Here is a 20,758-nt window from a genome sequence, read left to right on the forward strand (position 1 = left end):
AGCAAAATGTGGAGCAACTGAACTCTCATATATCAATGAAAGTAGTACATTTTAAGACAACTATTTTGGAAAACTGGTAGTTTCTACTAAAACACGTGCACATTCTATGAATCAGCAATTCCATTCCTACGACTTATCCAATCAAAACACACATATACATATGTACTGGAAACCAAGATTGTTCCTAGAAACCAAGATTGTTCCTAGAAACATTATTCATAATAACCTCAAACAAGAAATAACCCAAGGTCCACCAACCGAACAAACAAACACTATAGAAGCTAGCAAACAAGCAAAATTCATCTATGGTGTTAAAATTAGAAAGTAGGCTGGGCAGAGGTCTGAGGTGAGCTTCTGCCGTAACATCCTTTTTGTGTTCACTCTGTGTGAATCCATTAAGCTGTCCAGTCACACGCACTTTTCTCCTTGCATATTATACTACAATTAAAAAGTTTATTAAGAGTGTTCTGATGGCTTTTTTTGGTATGTAGCTAGCATTAAGTGGAACTTTGTATCAAATAGGGCTGTTTTGGTTGCAGTGGCAGAAACCCAACTCAAACTAGCCTAAAAGTATAGTCTTGGTTTACATATCTTAAAAAAAAAAAAAAAGCTACAATATGGCCAGATTCCAGGTCTTTTAGTCCTTTTCTTCCTCTCATTTCTGCTTGCTTTTGTGTGGGCATTATTCTGACAGGCAGCCAGGCCCTCTCCCATGCATCTTCAGACTTACCTCACCTCCACAGTTAGCAATGCCATTATAGTTAGTGGAAAACACTTTATATTCTGACAATTGTCCCAGAATCAGCCTAGTTTTGAGTCACACACCCTTCCTGGAGGCCAGTCTGCCCCATTTGAACCCCTGGACTAAGGGTAGTAAATGGGTGCTTTCCCAAGGGAAAAATCAAGGTGCTATTACCAGAAAAGGGTAGAATGAATGCAAGAGGCAAAACCAACATTTGTTTTTGGAGGAGATGCAAGAAAACCCTTAATTTACAGTTTCTCACTGATCTATGTCAAACTGAGGCGGTTAATAAAAATAATCTATAGCTTTTCCTATCTAAGGCATCCAAGCTGCTTTCTGAAAGTCCCTGAACTATTGGGAGAGGGAAATCAACAGTTTATCAGATCTCTCTCATACCATTCTCTCCCTCCTACCTTGCACACCATGATCACATTAACCTTCTCAGCGCATACCTCTAGTTCTAAAACAATCCTAAAAAAGGAACCATATTCTCTACTAAAGTTGAAGATTTTTAGTCTGTCACTCATGGTTGTCTGTGATCTCACCCTAACTTACCTTTCCATACTTACCTTATGCTGCTCCTCCTGTGTACACTAAGTCGGTGCTTTTTAGGGTTTGTCACTGAACGACTTTAAAGTATTAGGATGTAATTGAGATTTAATGTGTCAGTCAGATCTGGGCATTAACTGTTACTTTTGTTTTCTGGTTTTAAAGATAGAATAAAATGATTTATGAATGCTACATCTAACCCTTAATATATAGTGTTTTTCATCTATAAGTCAACATTCTTAGCTCCCTCCCCTCCCCGAATCAACTTTATTGGCCATGGGTGCAACCTCCTCCTCCCCATGCCCTTGCTTTCTGCTGGTCCAAAGCCCCTCCAGGAGAGCACAGCGCTTAGGCTCTGCTGGGCCAGAGGCAAGGGAGACAGAAATCTGCCCTGGCCCAGTCCCTCCCCTCCCTAAGAAGTCAACATTCTTAGTAATCTAAGTTTATCCTTCTACCTAAAAATAAGAAAATGTGGAAGCTGTTTATAATAAAGTATCATGAGAGCTATAAATAGCATTTTCTTAATGGGAAGACCTGTTAAGAGAACTATTTTCTCCATAACATTCATTTTTTCCCCATAAATTATTTACAGTATATAATTTCAAATGGTAAGTTTCAAAGACTTAGTAAAGAAATACTAGTTTATGATATACAAATGGAACCTAGAATAAACTGTACGATGTTTTTCAGAGTAGGTAAAACAACAAGTCATGTTCAGAAATAGGCCACCTGGAGGCTTAGCTAATTTCATTTAGACTAAATGTCTCCATCTTTTCACCCTTAGCTAAAAGTGATTTACCTACATAGCCAATTTACTAACTTGCCAAGGTTTCAGAATTACAAATTAGTGATTTTTTTTTTTACTAAAAAACAAAGACAAATTGTGACATAAATTAAATTTTTAAAAATAAAAACATAAATTAAATGTACAAGCATATCACTATTTTTATTTTCATTTAAGCCGCTATGCTGTGGGCTAAAAGTTATCTAGACAATATGTATGATCCACATTTTACAGCTTAATACAAATTTCAGAACATAAAGTATAACAATATTCCCTACTTTATTATTCAAATATACATATTTTTATCTGAAATACAATACTTATAAAACAAAACAGCTCCTTGCAACAAGACCAACATTATTAGAAGGCTGTTTAAATTATTTTTTAATGGTTATTAGTGGAGCCAATTTTCCTCAGTAAGTACCTACAGGGATTTAGCACACTCATGATTCTTGAATATAACCAAGAATGTGCTATTGATAAGTAAATATTATATACAAATTCAGCCAAACATTCAGGATAAAAGACTTTTGATTTCAGAAATATATTTAAAAACACTCTCCCAACCACTATTGTTACACTCCCTTTATGCTTTCACACAGCAAGTTCCAGCAGTCAGTTTTCTGTGCTTCCAGAGATCTTTTTACTGGGGCAGCCCTCAATCATCTTCTTTTTCAATGTATGTCTTTGCATTACCCCGTGCCATTTGCCTGGCCAAGTATCTGTCTCTAGCTGACATTACAGTTTCTTTGTTGTTTCGCTTTGCAAACTTGCTTACCGCCTCGAGTGGTCTCTCTTGTTCCTTGTCTTGCCTTTCCTCTGTGAGTCTGTGTTTTGCTCCCGGTGATGTTTCAGAACTAGAGGGCTTCTCTTGGTTTCTTTCTTTGTCCTTTTCTATGTTTCTCATTTTGCTGGCTCTTTCCTGGTCAAGAAATTTATCCTTTGCCCTAGAATTTGGGCTGCTTTTCTTTCTGTCTCGATTTCTTTCTGGAGATTGAACAATTACTTCTTGTTTTTCTCTATCTCTGTATGTATCATTATTTTCATATCTTTCGTTTCTTACTTTCATATGTTCTTCCTTTTCTCTGTTTTTCTCTTCCTTCTCTCCTTTCTCACTGTGTCGGTTATGAGCATTTCGTTGTCTATCTCTTTCTTGTTCTCTTGGGGAATATCTCTCTCTCTCTTTCTCCCTTTTCCGTTCTCTGTCACTTCTTTCTCTTTGGTCCCTTGCCCTCAGTTTATCTTCTTGTTCATGCCTCCTCCAGTGAGAATCTCTATGACTGGCCTCTCTGTGCCTATGAGAATCCTTTTCTTTCCGGTAATCCCGGTCAGTGTAATGGTTCTGTTGGTCTCTGGACTGCCTCTCTTGGTGCTGATCTTCCCTTCTCTCGTGTCCTCTTGACTTGGAACCTTTTGTGTGGTGTTTGGCACCATGCCCTCTTTCTTCACTAGATGACCGTGAGTGGGTTTGTGTCCTGTGATGCTTGGAGTCCTCAGAAGTTTCTGTGACCTTTTCCCTTCTACAGTTCACTTTAGTTTCTTCCATTTCATCATCCTCACTGCTCTCAGCATCAAAGTCGCTGTCTGCATCTGGGTTTTCCTCTCCTTTCACACCAGCTTGGAGAACACATTTCTCCTGCAATATTCTGTTCTCTGAACTTACTTCATCAGAGTAACTCCTTGATTTTTCTTCCTTTATCCCAGACCTTTTAAAAAAAATAATACAAACACAAAATGCCAAGTCATCAATTACGGTAAGCAAATGAAGTGTTTACATAATTTTTCTCAATACTTAAATCAATACAACTGTAATTATCTACATTGATTATCCAAATGCAAAAAGGTGCTAATGTTTATGAAAACTAGCATTTTCAAACCATTCAGAATATTCTCAATATTTATAGAAATGAAATAGAGAAAATTAGTCCTTCTCTACTGAACTACTAGAACCTTGAGGTAGGGGTCTGTACAAGGTCTTCGTTTTTTGTTAAGCCTGGACAAAGAATAATTCAGAAAACTAAGATTATGTTCTGGATCCACGTTCTATTTTCACAACACGAAGTTGAAATTGTGACTACTGTATTTTTTGTTTTCATTTAAAAAAAATTATAAAAAATTGTCCTAGAAGTACATGAAGATATGTTTTTCATAGCAAAATAGTGGCAAATCTAATTCTAAATATCCACCTCTCTCATGATTAAAAAGGTACCAGCATCTGGATACACCCCCTTGGCACCTATCACAACAAAATGGAAATATGTCAATCTGTCCAGCTATTAGAATCAACACTAAAATTATCCATATCATCTACATTTTTCCAGCTGATAAGTGTGGTTAACTTACTTATACTACTCACACATTCATTCTAATAGTGCAACACCTTGGTTCTCTAGGAAATGCTGACAAAACTACCTTGGTTAAAGGACCCAATAATGGGTAGAAATTCAATTAATAGATTCATGAAAAGTATAACTATGTAAATGACATTATGGTGTTTCATGGCGGGCCTCATAAATACTCCAGATGAAACTCTAATAGAAAGACATAATGTATTGTCATTTCCATTCAAAAGATGAATCATCAAATACACTTTCTTAGGCTCACACTTCATCAATTTTGTAATCAAAACCTAGCAGTGCAGGGAGGAGTGGGACATAAACTTAATTTCCTCTCTTTACCCTTAATTATATTCTCCCACCTTCTCCCCTTTCCCCAGCACCACAGACTCAGATCTTCTAATCAGAATGTTTCTGTTAAAAAAAAAGAATTTGGCTGAGATACAGGTTTAGGATAAACTCTTCCTTTATCTTCAGCTATATACTTATGGCATAATCATCTCACCATTCCTATAATACCTTATAATTTTATTCAAAAATCCTACAATCCTTTATTTCCTAAACCAGCACTGTTTAATAGAAATGCCTATAGAAATGGTAATGTCCATATCTGAGCTGTACAGTAAGGCAGCCACTACCCAAATATGGCAATTGAGTACTTGAAATGTGGCCATTGTAACTAAAATTTTATATTTTATTTACTTTTAGTTAATTTAAAGCTACATGTGACTAGTGGCTACATAATGGACAATGAAGTTCTAGCTCCTGATACGTGACTCTTACTTTTAAGAAAGCTGGGTGCTATTATGAAAATAAACCACTTTCTTTTTTATGCACTAACTGAACATGCATTAAAGATTTATGTTGTAGACACCTGATTCTTTCCAAATTTCTCCTTAATTTTGACAGCAATCATTTTAAGGAACCAGGGCCATGAGGGATACCTATACTTTTAGTTTAAAAAACAAAACAAAACAAAACAAAAACACACCATTTGGTTTTGTTTCCCCTTGTAGGTCATTCATAAGATCCATAAAGCACATTAATATTTATGATAATAAACTAAATCACTGAGAATATTTTGATGCAAATCATAACAATTTTTGTGACCTGCAGAATAGAAATAATCTTGAACTAAAACTTTAGGTTTTTAAATTAAGAAACTGCAAATTCCTAGTCATTCATTCAATTATTAAATAGGTTACGGTGGCTGACAACACAACATGCAATGCTATAATCCTCTATCTTTCAGAGGGTTAAAATGACCCTACAACCACAGATTATTAACAGTAACTTTCTAAACATTCCATATGGCACCTCTCACCTGGCTTCACGAAAACTGCATTTAGGTACTTCTTCTTCACCAACTGCTTGATTTAATAGGTGTCTATAAAATCCACTGAGATCTTTCTGCTTCGTTACATCCAAACATGCTGAGAGGGAAAGCAAAAATGAGTGGAATATCTTTAACAAGGCACAATGCAGTTGTTTTATAGGTGTAGAGCACAGAAACATACACAGCATATAAACTATTTCTCTAGATTAGAAACTGGCAAACTGTGGCCTGCAGGCCAAATTTGGCCTGCTGTTTTTGTAAATAAATTTTTATTGGAACACAGCCCTGCTCATTTATGTATTGTACATGGCTACTTTTGCACTACAGAGGCACCGTTGAGTAGTTGCAACAGAGACTGTATGTCCAAAAACCTGAAATATTTACTATCTAGTCCTTCACAGGAAGTTTGCTGACTGGTGCTCTAGATGAACACATTGTATGTGCTTAGAATCTTACATATTTGGTTTTCTTCTACTTAAAAGTTGATGAACACTTGCCAATTAAATTATTTATAAGTACATATTCTACTTAGATCTTAAGGAATGATAATGAGTAGAAGGCACTAAAGTAAAGCACTAAGATATTCTATAACCTCCACACATCTTTGTTTTTTCTTCAATTATTCTTTTTCTATTTGCCTACTTAATGCTCCTTGAGTGGCGTTACTCTAGACTTTCTTATTCCAGAAAACATAACCAGGGTTTTAAGTTGTATTTATATCGTTTCTGACAAATGTTATGGTGTTATACCTTTTTAAAGTTTTTTCAGACACAGGGTCTTGCTCTGTCACCCAGGCTGGAGTACAGTGCCTCGATCATAGCTCACTGTAGCCTCGAACTCTGGGCTCAAGTGATCTTCCCACCTCAGCCTCCCAAGTAGAAGGGACTACAGGCGCACCATTGCACCGGGCTTGTTATACCTTGTAATAAATGTTTTTACATTTGAAATCACGTCCTAAGGCAATGACTTGTAATGATTGTAGTTTTAAGCAACAAATTGAGAAAAGTCTAATAGAAATAAGAGTTATTGAAGAAGAATTCAACTGCAGTTTTAGTTAAAATTTCCTCTCTGTTTATACTACTAATTAATACCATATATCTTGTTTCCTTTTTTTAATTGAAAAAAATTATTTTTTAGAGATAGATTCTCACTCTGTCAACCAAGTGGGAATGCAGCAGCTCAATCATAGCTCACTAGAGCCTTGAACTCCTAGGTTCAAGCCATTCTACTGCCTCAGCAACCTGAGTAGCTAGGACTACAGGCATGCACCACCACACCTGGTTAATTTTTAAATTTTTTTTGCAGAGATGGGCAATCTCGCTATGTTGCCCAGGCTGGTCTTGAACTCCTGCCCTCAAACGATCCTCCTACCTCAGCCTTCCAAAGTACTGGGATTATGGGTGTGACCCACAGTGCCCAGCATTGTATCTTCTATTATTCTTATGCAGACATTATGATCACAACATTATAACCCAAAAGTTCAATGACAGAGCACACAGCTAACCACAGGGTAGAGATTCTGCTGCTCTGGTTCCTTCTACCTTCTCCCCTCTTTCATTTTACCTTCCAGAGCAGCAGCCCTCTTTTCTCTTTCTTCCTCTTCAGCTCTCTCTTGCAGTTTTTTCTTATAAGCAGATGTCACAAATGCCTCTTTATCATCAAATTCTCCCTTTTCCATTTCTCGTTCTCTCTGTATTTTCTTTTCCATTCTTTTTTCCTGTTCCTTTTTTCTAATTTCAACTGCTTTTAGTAAGTTGTGAATGTACTTGGGCTAAGGGAAAAAATAAGATTACTTAGGAAAGAGTCAAAAGTGGTAATTTATAACAATGTTAATACTGTTGTAATTTTTATCATGAACTCATTAAGACAGAAATGATTAGCCCAAATAAGATGGTCTTCCTCTCAAAATTTAATACAAATTTACTGGCAAGATTAATATTGAAATTGTTTTCAATAAAAATTTAAGTATAACAGAAATAGAAATTATTTATAATGCTATTTTACTTTTTCTTAAAAATCTCAAACTAAATGAAAAATTTTTCCAGTGTTTTTCATCACCCATTTTTCTGGTATTCTTTTAATTCAACAAATAAGTGAGTAAGAAAATTTCCTACTAGTTTTTCATATTTAGTGGAAATAGATTATTTAAAATAGTAGGTTTAATATAATTTTACACTATTACTGTAGATACTGTAAAATGCAAAGATCCTTAAAAATCAGTCTGTGCTTCTGAAGGAACAAGAGTGACAGAAAGAAAATTAGAATTTATTTCAATTTTTTTCTATCAGTTTTTTTCAAACTTAAAATCTGACCACGATATGTGCAGGCAGATGATTCAGTTACTAGTTAGCAATAAAAAATAAGAGGATAATGAAACATGAACAGGGCCAGGAACAATACAAGTTTGGTACATAGAATTTCTAAGGAAAAATTTTCAAAAAATTATTTGTAAAGTTTCTAAAGCAACAAACAAAATTTATAAAATTGTTAGATAATTCACTTAGCCCATTAGCATAATGTATGTAGGGCTTCCTTGGTTCTAAAATTAATCTGTAATATCTGGAACTACTAATATCAAATACCTAATAGCTTCATCACAGACCATTCTCATGTTAAAATAAGATTAAGATACGAAATGTAGATCAAGGTCAAAGAAAATTTGTATTTCACCTACAAACAAACCTTTCGCTGCACTTGACTAGTCAAAAAAACAAACAAACAAACAAACAAAAAAACACACACAACAAAAAAAAAACCAAACCTTTCGATCTTTCCCCAAAAGCAATTTGGGATTACTTTCCTCCTTTTTTTTCTGCATTTCATCATAAATACTGTCATATTCATACACAGTGGCATCTTCTGCAAGGGCCTTCTGGATTTCCAGTTTGGTCTTAAAAAAAAAAAATTAAACATGTTTCAAAAACATGAGTCAGCCAATATATACCACAAAAAGTCTATGTATTTCTTTTTTTTTGAGAAAGGTTCATAAAATTGGAAACATATCATAAAAATTACATTACATTTTAGATACAAAATTCTGTAAATTCTGGAACCAGGCTGCCTGGGTTTGAATCCTGGCTCCACACTAATTACTTTGGGCAAGTCTGTTTAATCTTTTTGTGCCTTAATTTTCCTCATCTAAAAAACTGATAATAATAATTTTATCCACCTTCTAAGCTATTATGATAATTACTTAAAACACTTAGAATAGAGTCTGACAGAGAATAGTGTTCAATAAACATTAACTATTATCTATTTATTTGTATATAAATATAATTATACACATCAAAAGGTCAACAGGTCCAAAGTATGACAGAGAAACATCTAACCCTGGTTTTGAGATGCCTACATTATATGTTGAACTTTCACATCATTTCTAGTAAGTTGAGGAGCCAAATAAAATGCTTAGTTTTCAAATGTATAATGGTAGGAAATACTTTGTGAAAAGTTGCCAACATAGTATAAAAATAGGGACATTTTGTAATTAATAGAGTATTTTTGTAATTTCAGTCATACAGTCTCTGCCTTTGTTAGCTTCCTTCTATCTTAAATGTTTTTCTTCCTCTTTCAGGCCACTGAAATCTTACCCAAGTTTCAGGGCCAGTTCAACTCCCTACATCTTAAATGAGGCCATTTCTTTTCTTTTCTTTTTGAGGCAGAGTCTCGCTCTATTGCCCAGGCTAGAGTGCCGTGGCATCAGCCTAGCTCATAGTAACCTTAAACTCCTGGGTCCAAGTGATCCTCCTGCCTCAGCCTCCCACGTAGCTGGGACTACAAGGGCACACCACCATGCCCAGCTAATTTTTTTTTTTCTATTTTTAGTCACCTGGCTAATTTTTTCTATTTTTAGTAGAGACGGGGGTCTCACTCTTGCTCAGGCTGGTCTCAAAATCCTGAGCTCAAGCGATCCTCCCACCCCAGCCTCTGAGAGTACTAGAAATGAGGCCATTTCTGATGACTTTAACCTCCAATCATCTCTTTCTTCTGAACTCCCTCCAATGGAACAGTCTACTCTGCAATATTTAACTCTGCATAATACACTTGATGTTACTACTTTATAATCATTTCACAAATCTTAGCCTCTTACCTCAGCTTGTAAGTTTCTGAGATACAGAGTTTTCACATTTTAACTTTTTCCTGAATTGCTACATTGCCTAGTGCAATGTGGAACACAAGAGGGATCCTTCTTAAGTGACAGGATGATATAACAATTATTCGAAACAATCTACTTGATATTCTCAGGTTTTTATGTATCAACATCACATGCTAAATGAAAAACATTTTTTTCTGGAATATTGTTTAAAATAATAAGAAATTCACATTTTTTCTTCACTTCTCAACCTTCAGAAAACCAATGATTCTCCTGCCTAGATGGTGAACTGGCAATGCTGCTCCCTCCCCAAAACATGGAATCTAAGAAATAATCACCACCACCATAACAAAAAGCAAGGGAAAAAGCAGACTGAGGGCGTTTTAACCTGATGACATGTCTTTGTATATGCTGGGAGGAGAGATGCAGGTGAGCACTTGGGTAGATATGTTATTGTTAACTATGTCTCAACAATTATAAAGCAAAAACTGAACAGAAATCTAAGGGAAAATAGACAAACCCACAATTATACTGGGAGATTTTAACATATGTCTGTCAATAATAGAACAGACAAATCAATATGAATATGTATACATGTACACATATATATAGATAAACACAACTGGCCCACTGGACACATACAGAGAATTTCATTTTTAAGGATGGAGGGAATATTTATAAAAACTGACTATATACTAGACCACAAAGTAAACCTCAACACATTAAAGGAAAGAGACAATACAGTGCAAGGTCTTGAAATCATGTTAGAAATCAGTAACAAAAAGGTAACCAAAAACTTCCATATGTTTAGAAATCAAGTTACATACTTCTAAATAATACATGAGTCAAACAAGAAATCACAATGCAAATTAGAAAATATTTTGAATGGAATAACCAAAATACCACCTATCAAAATTTGTGAGACACAGCTACAGCAGTGCTTAGAGGGAAATGTATAGCTTTAGATACATATATTAAATATATTAGAAAAGAGAAAGGATTGAAAAACAGAGAGCTATGCACCCATTTCAAAAAGTTAGAAAAATAAACTCAAAAACAGAATGAAGAAAACTAATTTGTCAGGACAGAAATTAATGAGGTAGAAACAAACTTAAAATGTATATATTATTAGCTCATTTTATAAGACTCACTAAACCTTGGTATTATCAGACTTAATTTTCTTTTAATCTAGATAATTATAGTGAAAGAAAAGGAAAATTACAGGCCAATCTTTACTTACGATGTAAAAATCGCCAATGCTTATGCAAAAACCCTTAATGAAATTTTAGTAAACCAAATGCAACAACATATAAAAAGTATAATATTTTATGCTTATGTTGGGTTTATACCACATATGTGAAGTTACAATGATTGATCTTCTCAAGTTAAGCTGACCTTACATTATTGGTATGAATCCAACATGGCCATGATATATTACCCTTTTTACATAAGCCACAATTTTAAAAAATAAACAAATAAATAACAACAAAACCTCAAACTAAGAATAGAAAAAAAGTTCCTTAGATTAACAACGAATATCTACCAGAGACCTACAGCAAATGTTATTTTAATGATGGCATAAAGTTTTCTCCAATGAAATAGGAAATAAGACAATAATGTTGCCATCATCAGTTCTATGTAGTTGAGGTCCAGATAAAAGATGAAAAGAAAGAAAAAGAAATACTGTGACTATTAAATAAAGTATCCCATTTCTAAGAGTATTTTCTCTAAGATTCAGTAAATGCAATCAAGCTAGTATTCTCTGTGATAATAATTTGGGATTAAAGCAGAAGATAACTGAATCAATCAAGTGAGGAACAAGGTAAAGAGCAGGTAATACAGATGGGAGAAAAAAGCAGCAGCAGGCAGGTGAAAGGTATAAGAGTTATATCAGCATTCCCAATTTCCAAGCAAATTATGAAAAACTCCCCCTAAACAGATGAAGTGGCTTTGAACAAGCCAGAGTTAAGAGTAAAATTAGATTATTTGTCATGGGATTAGAGTTAAAATTAAAAAACAGATTTGGGATTTATGCTTTAAGTGAAGAACAGGCAGCACAAAGATGTCAAAAGAACATTAGCAAACAAGATACCTTCATGACCCTGGAGAAGTCATCTGACTCTCCAGAAGTCTCTCATTTAGATAGTAAAGAAGTTGAACTTGATGGTCTCTCTAAAATTCTACTGATCTCTAAAATTCTGACTCTAAGCACTTCAGTATTTCTGTTAAAGAGTCACTGTTTTTTATGTTTTTATGTGTGTATTAAATCATTCTGAGTGTGCTGAGCTACACAGTATATTCCACTATGAAAAATAACTAAATACACACTTCTGTGCCAATTCCCCAGGGAGGCAGTAAAACACAGTGGTTAAAAGCTTGAGTGCAGGCTGGGCTCAGGTGCGGTGGCTCATGCCCGTAATCCTAGCACTCTGGGAGAACAAGGCGGGAGGATCACTTCATGAGCTCAAGACCAGCCCGAGCAAGAGTGAGACCCTGTCTCTACTAAAAACAGATAAAGGGTGCGGTGGCCTGCACCGATAGTTGTGGCTACTTGGGAGGCTGAGGCAGAAGGATCACTTGAGCCCAGGAGTTTGAGGTTGCTGTGAGCTAGGCTGATGCCACAGCACTCTAGCCCAGGCCACAGAGTGAGACACTGTCTCAAAAAGAAAAAAAATAAAAATAAAACAAAACAACAACAAAAAAACTTGAGTGCAGCCTTTTGACTGAATAAAGGGATTTGTTCTGTGAAGTTTGGATTAGGTCAAGGGGCCATACTTGGGGATCTGGAGGGTCATGTGTGGCCTTGAGGCCACAGGTTCCCCACCCTTGGAGGCAACTTCATTGCCTAGGTCTGGACACAACTCTACCATTTACTAAGTATGTGACCTCATGCAAGTCACATAAATTCTTCTCATCTCCATTTCTTCAGCTGTAAAATGAGGATTATAAGAGCATCTATCTCATAGAATTATTGTAAGAATTAAAGATAATTCTTTAGAAGTAGTTGTGATAACATCTGGCATGTAGAAAGTGCTTAATAAACTTATCCTTAAGCAGGTTTCTAGTTAGATAAGGGGAAATAGGGACAAAAATTATAAGGAAAATGTGGAAGATAAAGAATTAAAATGAAAGATACGTTGCCATTGCTTAATTTCATCATGCTCTACAGTGGCGAAATCAAAGATACTTGGTATGTAGAAGTAGAAAACACAGTAAACCTTCGGGCCCAGGTCTACAATTAGTTGTATCATCATAATAAAGGGGTAATTTATCCTTTTTGAGTTTCAGATTTCTTAATCAGGACCTTGGACAAATTTGTGAGAATTTTAAAAGATAAATACATATATGTAAAAAGTGCTTAGGAACACTAAGGTGTTAACAAGTCTATTAAAAATTACCTACTATTCCCCTTTCTTGGTAGATGAATTTCAAATAATTATAAAATTATAAATCACTTTGGCTGTCAACAGATCTTTTTTGAGCAAGAAACCTCACTAGCAGGAATTTAATAATAAACAAATAATAATAAGCCCATCAATCCATTATTAGACTACTGAGTCATCTGAATGCAGAACCCGTTTAATCTATAACATAGCAATAAAGAGTTAATTCTTCATTGTGTTTTGTCTTTAAAATTCATACGGGAAACATGAAATCTGTATCAATCAAGAAACGTTCTTACACATTTTTAAAAAGCAAGGGTCAAGATAAAATGATTTCATTATACATACCTACTTTGTTTAGTCTCAGCCCCTAGATATCAAAATTAATAATTAAAAATGTGAGCCGAAACCCACACTTCACCAAATGCATTTATCTCACTCTTCCACCTTACCTGTTTCATGGCCTGTTTCTTAGCAGCTTCCCTCTGAAGACTTTCACTCACGGAGGTCTGTAAAATAGAAAAATACTGCCATTGTTTGAAACAATTTAAAATTTCTTTTCCAGTACAGGTTAAGTATACCTTATCTGAAATGCTTAAAATGACAAGAGTTTTGAATTTCAGATTCTTTTTGTGATACTTACTGCTTTAGCATCCTAAATCTGAAAATCTGAAATCCAAAATGCTCCAATGAGCGTTTTCTTTTAGCATCATGTTGGCACTCAAGAAGTTTTGGATTTTGGAGCACTTTGGATTTCACATTTTCAGATTTGTGATGCTCAACTTATATTCTAGTTGGCAACTGGTTCCTTATTTATAGTTAAAAGTGGAAAGATAATATTATGAACTAAATTAATATTTTCAAGGTCCTTCCCCTAAACTTTAGGAAACAAATTTTCATTGTAAATTTTCAGAGAAAACTATAAGGTGTATGAGAAAATAGTACAGGAAAAAATGAGGGACATCAATTTTTTCTCTCTTTTAGAAATAGGCTCTCACTCTGTTGTGCAGCCTGGAGTGCAGTGGCATGAGTATAGCTAACTGCAACGTCGAATACCTGGGCTCTAGTGATTCTCCTGCCTCGGCCTCGTGAGTAGCTATGACTACAGGTGTACACCACCATGTCCGCTTAATTTAAAAATATTTTTTGTAGAGATAGGGTCTCACTATGTTGCCTAGGCTGGTCTTAAACTCCTGGCCTCAATTGATCCTCCCACCTCGGCCTCCCAAAGTGCTGGGTTACCAGTATAATAAGCTGGACATGATTTTAAGTCCTAACTTCACCACTATGTCATTCTACCTTTATGGATTTCAATGTTTTGTGTGCTATATGAATGTGTATGTGTGTTAAATGGGGGAAGAATGGACTAGATAATATTTCAGGTGCCTTCCAACACTAAAATGATAAGATTCCCAGCAACAAAAAGCACATTATTTTAATATTAACCACAAAATATAGTATATCAAGCTCCTGGTTTATGCCTAAGACTTAGGGGCAGCAAGAAATGTCTGTGGCTATAATCAATCAAAAAATATGTACCAAAAAGCTGTCCATTCCAGGTATTGTTCTATGGAAATATAAGAACCATCTGTGTTTAGAGATAAATGGTCTGAAATGGAAGAGAAACAACTAAAGAGACAATTACAATATAATTGTATTAGGCAATATAATAAAGGGGTAAACAAAGGGCTGTGGGAGCTTAGAGCAGAAAAGGCAACTCAGTGTATGAAGAATCAAAAAGCCTTCCCGGGCCAGGCGCGGTGGCTCACGCCTGTAATCCTAGCACTCTGGGAGGCCGAGGTGGGCGGATCGTTTGAGCTCAGGAGTTCGAGACCAGCCTGAGCAAGAGCAAGACCCCACCTCTACTAAAAATAGAAAGAAATTATATGGACAGCTAAAAATATATATAGAAAAAATTAGCCGGGCATGGTGGCGCATGCCTGTAGTCCCAGCTACTCGGGAGGCTGAGACAGGAGGATCGCTTGAGCTCAGGAGTTTGAGGTTGCTGTGAGCTAGGCTGACGCCACGGCACTCACTCTAGCCTGGGCAACAGAGTGAGACTCTGTCTCAAAAAAAAGAAAAAAAAAAAAAAAAAACGCCTTCCCGGCCAGGTGCAGTGGCTCATGCCCGTAATCATAGCACTTTGGAAGGCCGAGGCAAGAGGATCACTTGAGCCTAGGAGTTTGAGGCTGCAGTGAGCTATGTTTGCACTACTGCACTCTACCCTTCATGACAGAGCAATACCCATTTAAAAAAAAAAAAAAGCCTTCTGAAAAGACATATGACATTAGAGCTGAATAAAAAACAATCGAAATTTAAGAGAATGCAAGACGAGAAGACAGGAAGTAGTGATCACATGGGCAAAAGCAAAGACTGACAGCTAAGAAATGAAAAAATGTTTCCTTAAAAGTATCGGCTTTAATCATCAGGAAAATGTAAATCAAAACCATTATGAGACACTACCTTACATGTAACTACCCACCATAGTCAAGACACTTAATTGTACCATCACCATAAGACTATCCTTTGTGCTATCCTTTTGTAGCCATAACCATCCATCCTCCATCTCTAATCCCTGGCAACCACTAATCTGTCCTCCATCTCTATGTTTCATGAATGTTAAATAAATGGAATCATGCTGTATATATTCTTGAAGATTGGCTTTTTTCACTCAGCATTATTTTCAAGGAATGTATTTTGTTTAGTGTAACTACTGCAAAAACATTTCAGTTCTTGCCACAAAAATATCCTAGCCTGCAAATTATCTAAGGAAAAATAGCTGTTAAAAACAGATTATGGGCCAGGCAAGGTGGCTCACACCTGTAATAGTAGCACTCTGGGATGCTGAGGCAGGAGGACTGCTTGAGATCAGGAATTCACGACCAACCTGAGCAAGAGCGAGACCCCCGTCTCTACCAAAAATAGAAAAAATTAGCTGGGTGTGGTGGTGCATGCCTGTAGTCTCAGCTACTTGGGAAGCTGAGGCAGAAGGACTGCTTAAGCCCAGGAGTTTGAGGTTGCTGTGAGCTATGATGCCCAGATGTCAGAGATGTCAACTGACTTAGTGCTTAAATTGGACATTTCATACTTAATAACCTAATAGTCTAAGAAAATTATATTTCTAATCATTGGAAAAACTATGGGCTATTTAATAAATGGTGTGGAGACAACAGTCTGGTCTTTTGGGAAAAAAAAAATCAAAGCTGATTTCTTTACTTCACCTCCTTCTTTATAACAAACACCAAAATACATTCTAGATGTTATTAAACATTTAAATGTAAGCACAGTTGCAAAACTTTAAGAAGAGAATAGTTTATTAAAAGGTAAAATAATAATACTGAGTAACCATACCAAGTATATAGAGCAACTAGAACTCTCATATACCAATAGTGGAAATGTAAAATGATTCAACAACTTTGGAAAAGAATTTGGCAGTTACTCAAAAAGTTAAACACAAACCTTACATGACCCAGCCATTCCAAGAATAGGTATTTACCCAAAAGAAATGAAAGCGTATATCCATGCAAAGACTACAAACGTTCCCAGTCATTTTACTTGTAATAGCCAAAACCCAGAAACAATCCAAATGACCATCCACAGGTGAATGGATAAACAAATTGTGCTATATTTACACAAATGGAATACTACTTGGCAAGAAAAAAAGAATAGATTACTGATAACACACAGTGTGAATTAATATCAAAATAATATTCTGAAAGAAATCAGATACGCCCCCATCCAATGTATATTGCGTGATTCCACTCACAGTATATAAATTCTACAAAATGAAAACTATGACAGAAAGCAGATCAGTAGCTGACTAGAGGCTGGAAGAGGAATGGAAAGGAGAAAGAGGAAACTTTTGGGTGTGACAGCCATGTTCATTACCTTTATTGTCCTAATGGTTTCACGGTGTATGCTCACATCAAAAGTTAGCAAACTATACTTTAAATAGCCGCACATATATGGCAATTATACCTTAAAAAAGCTGTTTTTAAAAAGTAAAATGATAATGTCAGGCTATATACACTAAACACTGCAGAGGAAAATGTACCAAACTACCTCCTGTGGATAATTTTAAATAGATTAAAATTATGTAATAACAATAATTTGAAAATAAAATGGGCTGTGGTTATAATTCATATACTTGGAAAAGGAAGAGAGGATTTGAACCAGTGACAGGGCTGACCAGTGCTTTGAGAAATGAGCTGTAAAAATGGCTTAATGATTAACTTCAGGAAAAAAACAGAAGTAATGGCAATATTTAGAAACAAAAGTTGAGAGCCAAAATGTGTCAAGCCAAGTACATATGAAGCACAGGTGCAGAGCAAATTCAGAGGTATGAATCTGGTAGCAAAGGCAAATTATGGTACAACAGATGAACAGATTGACGGAAACAAGCTAAAAAGTAGGGTCGAAGTATAAAGTAAATCATGCCTGGAATGCATACACACTATGGTATAAACCTGGTATTAAGAACAGAGAGCAGGTAGCCAAGTGAAGGTAAAGAGTGTGCAGCCAAAATCAGGTCAAAGTCAAATAGACTATGGAATGAACAAAAGCAGCAAAGCTGTACACAAGAATAGGAGCCCATACAAAATTCTTCTCAAAGTAAGGCTGGCTGATCCATCTTTTATTGCTGGTTGCTCAACGAGAAATGACCCTATTCCTTACAAAGAACCTTCAGTAGCTTCTAAAATTTTAACTTCTCTCAGAAGTGAAGATATTTTAGTTTTAACTTGAATTATCTAAAAATTCATTTTCATAATGTTTAATGAAAATTTCCTTGAGAGTAGAAATCTGTCTCATTCAGCCTTCTATTTACTACCAGTGGTATCCAGTACACCATCTTCTACGCATCAGATGCTCAAAGAATGATTGTTAGAAGTATTTAACTATAGTCACATTAGGGTGAGTTAAAAAATAAATAAAATTTAAAAATTAAAAAAAAATTTTTTTAAGTATTTAACAAGAAAACCACTTAAAAAAATAAGTTTATATACTAGCCAAGAAAAAAAAGAAAAAATCCAAATAAACAAAATCAAAAACAAAAAAGGAGACATTACAACTGATGCCACAAAAGTACAAAAGATCATAGGAGACTACTACTAAAACAACTATATGCCAAAAAACTAGAAAACCTAGAGAAAATGAATAAATTCCTGCACAAATACAACCTACCAAGATCAAATCAGGAAGAAATAGAAAACCTGAACAGACCAATGAGTAACGAGCTTAAATCAGTAATAAAAAGTCTCCCAACAAAGAAAAGCCCAGGGCATGATGGCTTCACTGCCAAATTCTACCAAACTTACAAAGAAGAACTAATGCCAATTCTCCTAAAACTATTTTGAAAACAAGAAGAGGAGGGAATTCTTCCTAACTCATTTGATGAAGCCAGCATTATCCTGATACCAAAACCAAACAAGGACATAACATAAAAAAAAAACAAAACAAAAAAACCCACCACAGGCCGATATCCCTGATGAATATATACGCAAAAATCCTCAACAAAATACTAGCAAACCGAATCCAACAGAACATCAAAAAGATAATACACCATGATCCAGTGGGGATTATCCCAGGGATACAAGGATGGTTCAACCTATGCAAATCAATAAACGTGATACATCATGTCAACAGAATGAAGGACAAAAATTATATGATTATGTCAATGGATGCAGAAAAAGCATTTCATAAAATTCAACATCGCTTCATGATAAAACACTTAACAAACCAAGCATAGAAGGATCGTACCTCAAAAAGGCCACATCTGACAAACGCATAGTTAACATCATATGGAATGGGGAAAAGCTAAAAGCCTTTCCTCTGTAAACTGACCAAAGGGTTGGAAAAAAAATAAAAAAGGCTTTCCTCTAAGAACTGGAACTACACAGGATGTTCACTTTCACCACTGCTATTCAATACAGTATTAGAAGTCCTAGCCAGAGTAATCAGGGAAGAGAAAGAAATAAAAGGCATCCAAATTGGAAAAGAGGGAAGTTAAGTTATCCCTCTTTGCAGATGACATGATCTTATATGTAAAAAAACCTAAAGACTCCACCAAAAAACTCTTAGATCTGATAAACAAGTTCAGTAAAGTTGCAAGATGCAAAAATCAGTAGCATTTCTATACATCAATAATGAACTAGCTAAAAAAGAAATCAAGAAAACAATCCTGCTTACAATAGCTACAAAAAAATAAAAATACAATACCTAGGAATAAACTTAACCAAGGAGGTGAAACACCTCTACAAGGAAAACTACAAAGTACTGATTAAAAATGATCATACTTTCCAAAGCAATCTACAGATTCAAAGCAATCCCTATCAAGATAACAATGACATTTTTCACAGAAATAGAAAAACCAATCTTAAAATTTATATGGAACCAAAAAAGATCCTGAATAGACAAAGCAATCCTGAGCAAAACTAAAGGCATCATATTACCTGACTTCAAAACATAGTACAAGGCTATAGTAACCAAAACAGCATGGTACTGGCAATAAAAATAGACACACAGACCAACAGAACAGAATAGACAACCCAGAAATAAACCCATATATTTACAGCTACCTGATTTTGGACAAAGGTGCCAATAACAAACATTGAGAAAAGTATAAAGTATAGCCTCTTCAATAAATGGTGCTGGGAAGACTAGATATCCATGTGCAAAAGAATAAAAGCTAAACCCCATATCTGTCACCACATTAAAAAAAAAAAAAAATCAACTCAAAGACTCAAAACTATAAAACTGCTAGAAGAATATGTGGGGAGTTAGCTATGCTCCCAGCAAAAAATCGGGTCCCTTGGGCAGGGGTCATTGCAAGAGATAAGGAAAATAATAGAAAATAGGAAATAACAGAATAGAGAAATAAAAGAATACTCACAGACTAAAGTACAGTTTCATAAAGTATAGATTTTATATAAGTTGGGGGATCGGGAGACCTCCAGCATTCCCGTGAGCTGTGAGGCCTCAAGTGAAGTTTCACATCAGTATTTATTGGTACAGTGATTGGTTGCCAGGGGTAACAGATTTACATAATAACAGGTAATTCGTTTTAGGTTAAAAGTCTCCCCCAAAACTTCTAGAGATACCTTAATTAACTCTATCTATGTGAGCAAATGGTTACAAAATTGTTCTAAGACAAACTTCTAAGTTCTAAGATAAAACTATCACTTAGCAGTAAGGTTAAACAGAGACATAGTGGCTCTATATTTCTTTATCTCGTTTTTGTTGATTGAGACAGGTAGTCAGGAGTGAAGCAGGAACTGTCCCTTAGGCTAATTGCTTTTAGCCACAGGTGTCTGTCTGTCTGTCTGTCTGTCAGGCGGGCACTCTTTGATCAATTCTCACCCCATAGCTCCATGCATGCCAAGCTTTGTCGTACAGAAGCAAGGTGAAAACCAACAGGTTTGAGACACAGTGTCACCTTGGAAAGCAGCTGCCACTGATCTGTGAGATGCCCTCCTGACTAGAGGCAGATTTTGATATGTGAACTAACAAGTTCACATATTCCTTCAGGGTAAAGCTCTGCA

General features: G+C 35.6%; 1 protein-coding gene across 2 annotated transcripts in view; it reads right to left on the reverse strand.

The window, feature by feature from the left end:
• Window positions 1-2,295: 2,295 nt before the first annotated feature.
• The window catches only part of NSRP1 (nuclear speckle splicing regulatory protein 1), a 40,807-nt gene continuing 22,344 nt past the window's right edge, over window positions 2,296-20,758 (reverse strand). For both annotated transcript variants that reach the window (XM_069483523.1, XM_069483524.1), the window contains 5 exons: window positions 13,673-13,729; window positions 8,509-8,637; window positions 7,311-7,518; window positions 5,736-5,844; window positions 2,296-3,781 (listed from right to left, as the gene is read on the reverse strand). In XM_069483523.1, the coding sequence (XP_069339624.1) occupies window positions 2,734-3,781; window positions 5,736-5,844; window positions 7,311-7,518; window positions 8,509-8,637; window positions 13,673-13,729 (1,551 nt within the window). In that variant the 3' untranslated portion in view covers window positions 2,296-2,733. The remainder of the gene's footprint in view (window positions 3,782-5,735; window positions 5,845-7,310; window positions 7,519-8,508; window positions 8,638-13,672; window positions 13,730-20,758) is intronic.

Source organism: Eulemur rufifrons, chromosome 9 (genome assembly GCF_041146395.1).
Source record: "Eulemur rufifrons isolate Redbay chromosome 9, OSU_ERuf_1, whole genome shotgun sequence".
In the NCBI taxonomy this organism is placed as follows: Eukaryota; Metazoa; Chordata; class Mammalia; order Primates; family Lemuridae; genus Eulemur; species Eulemur rufifrons.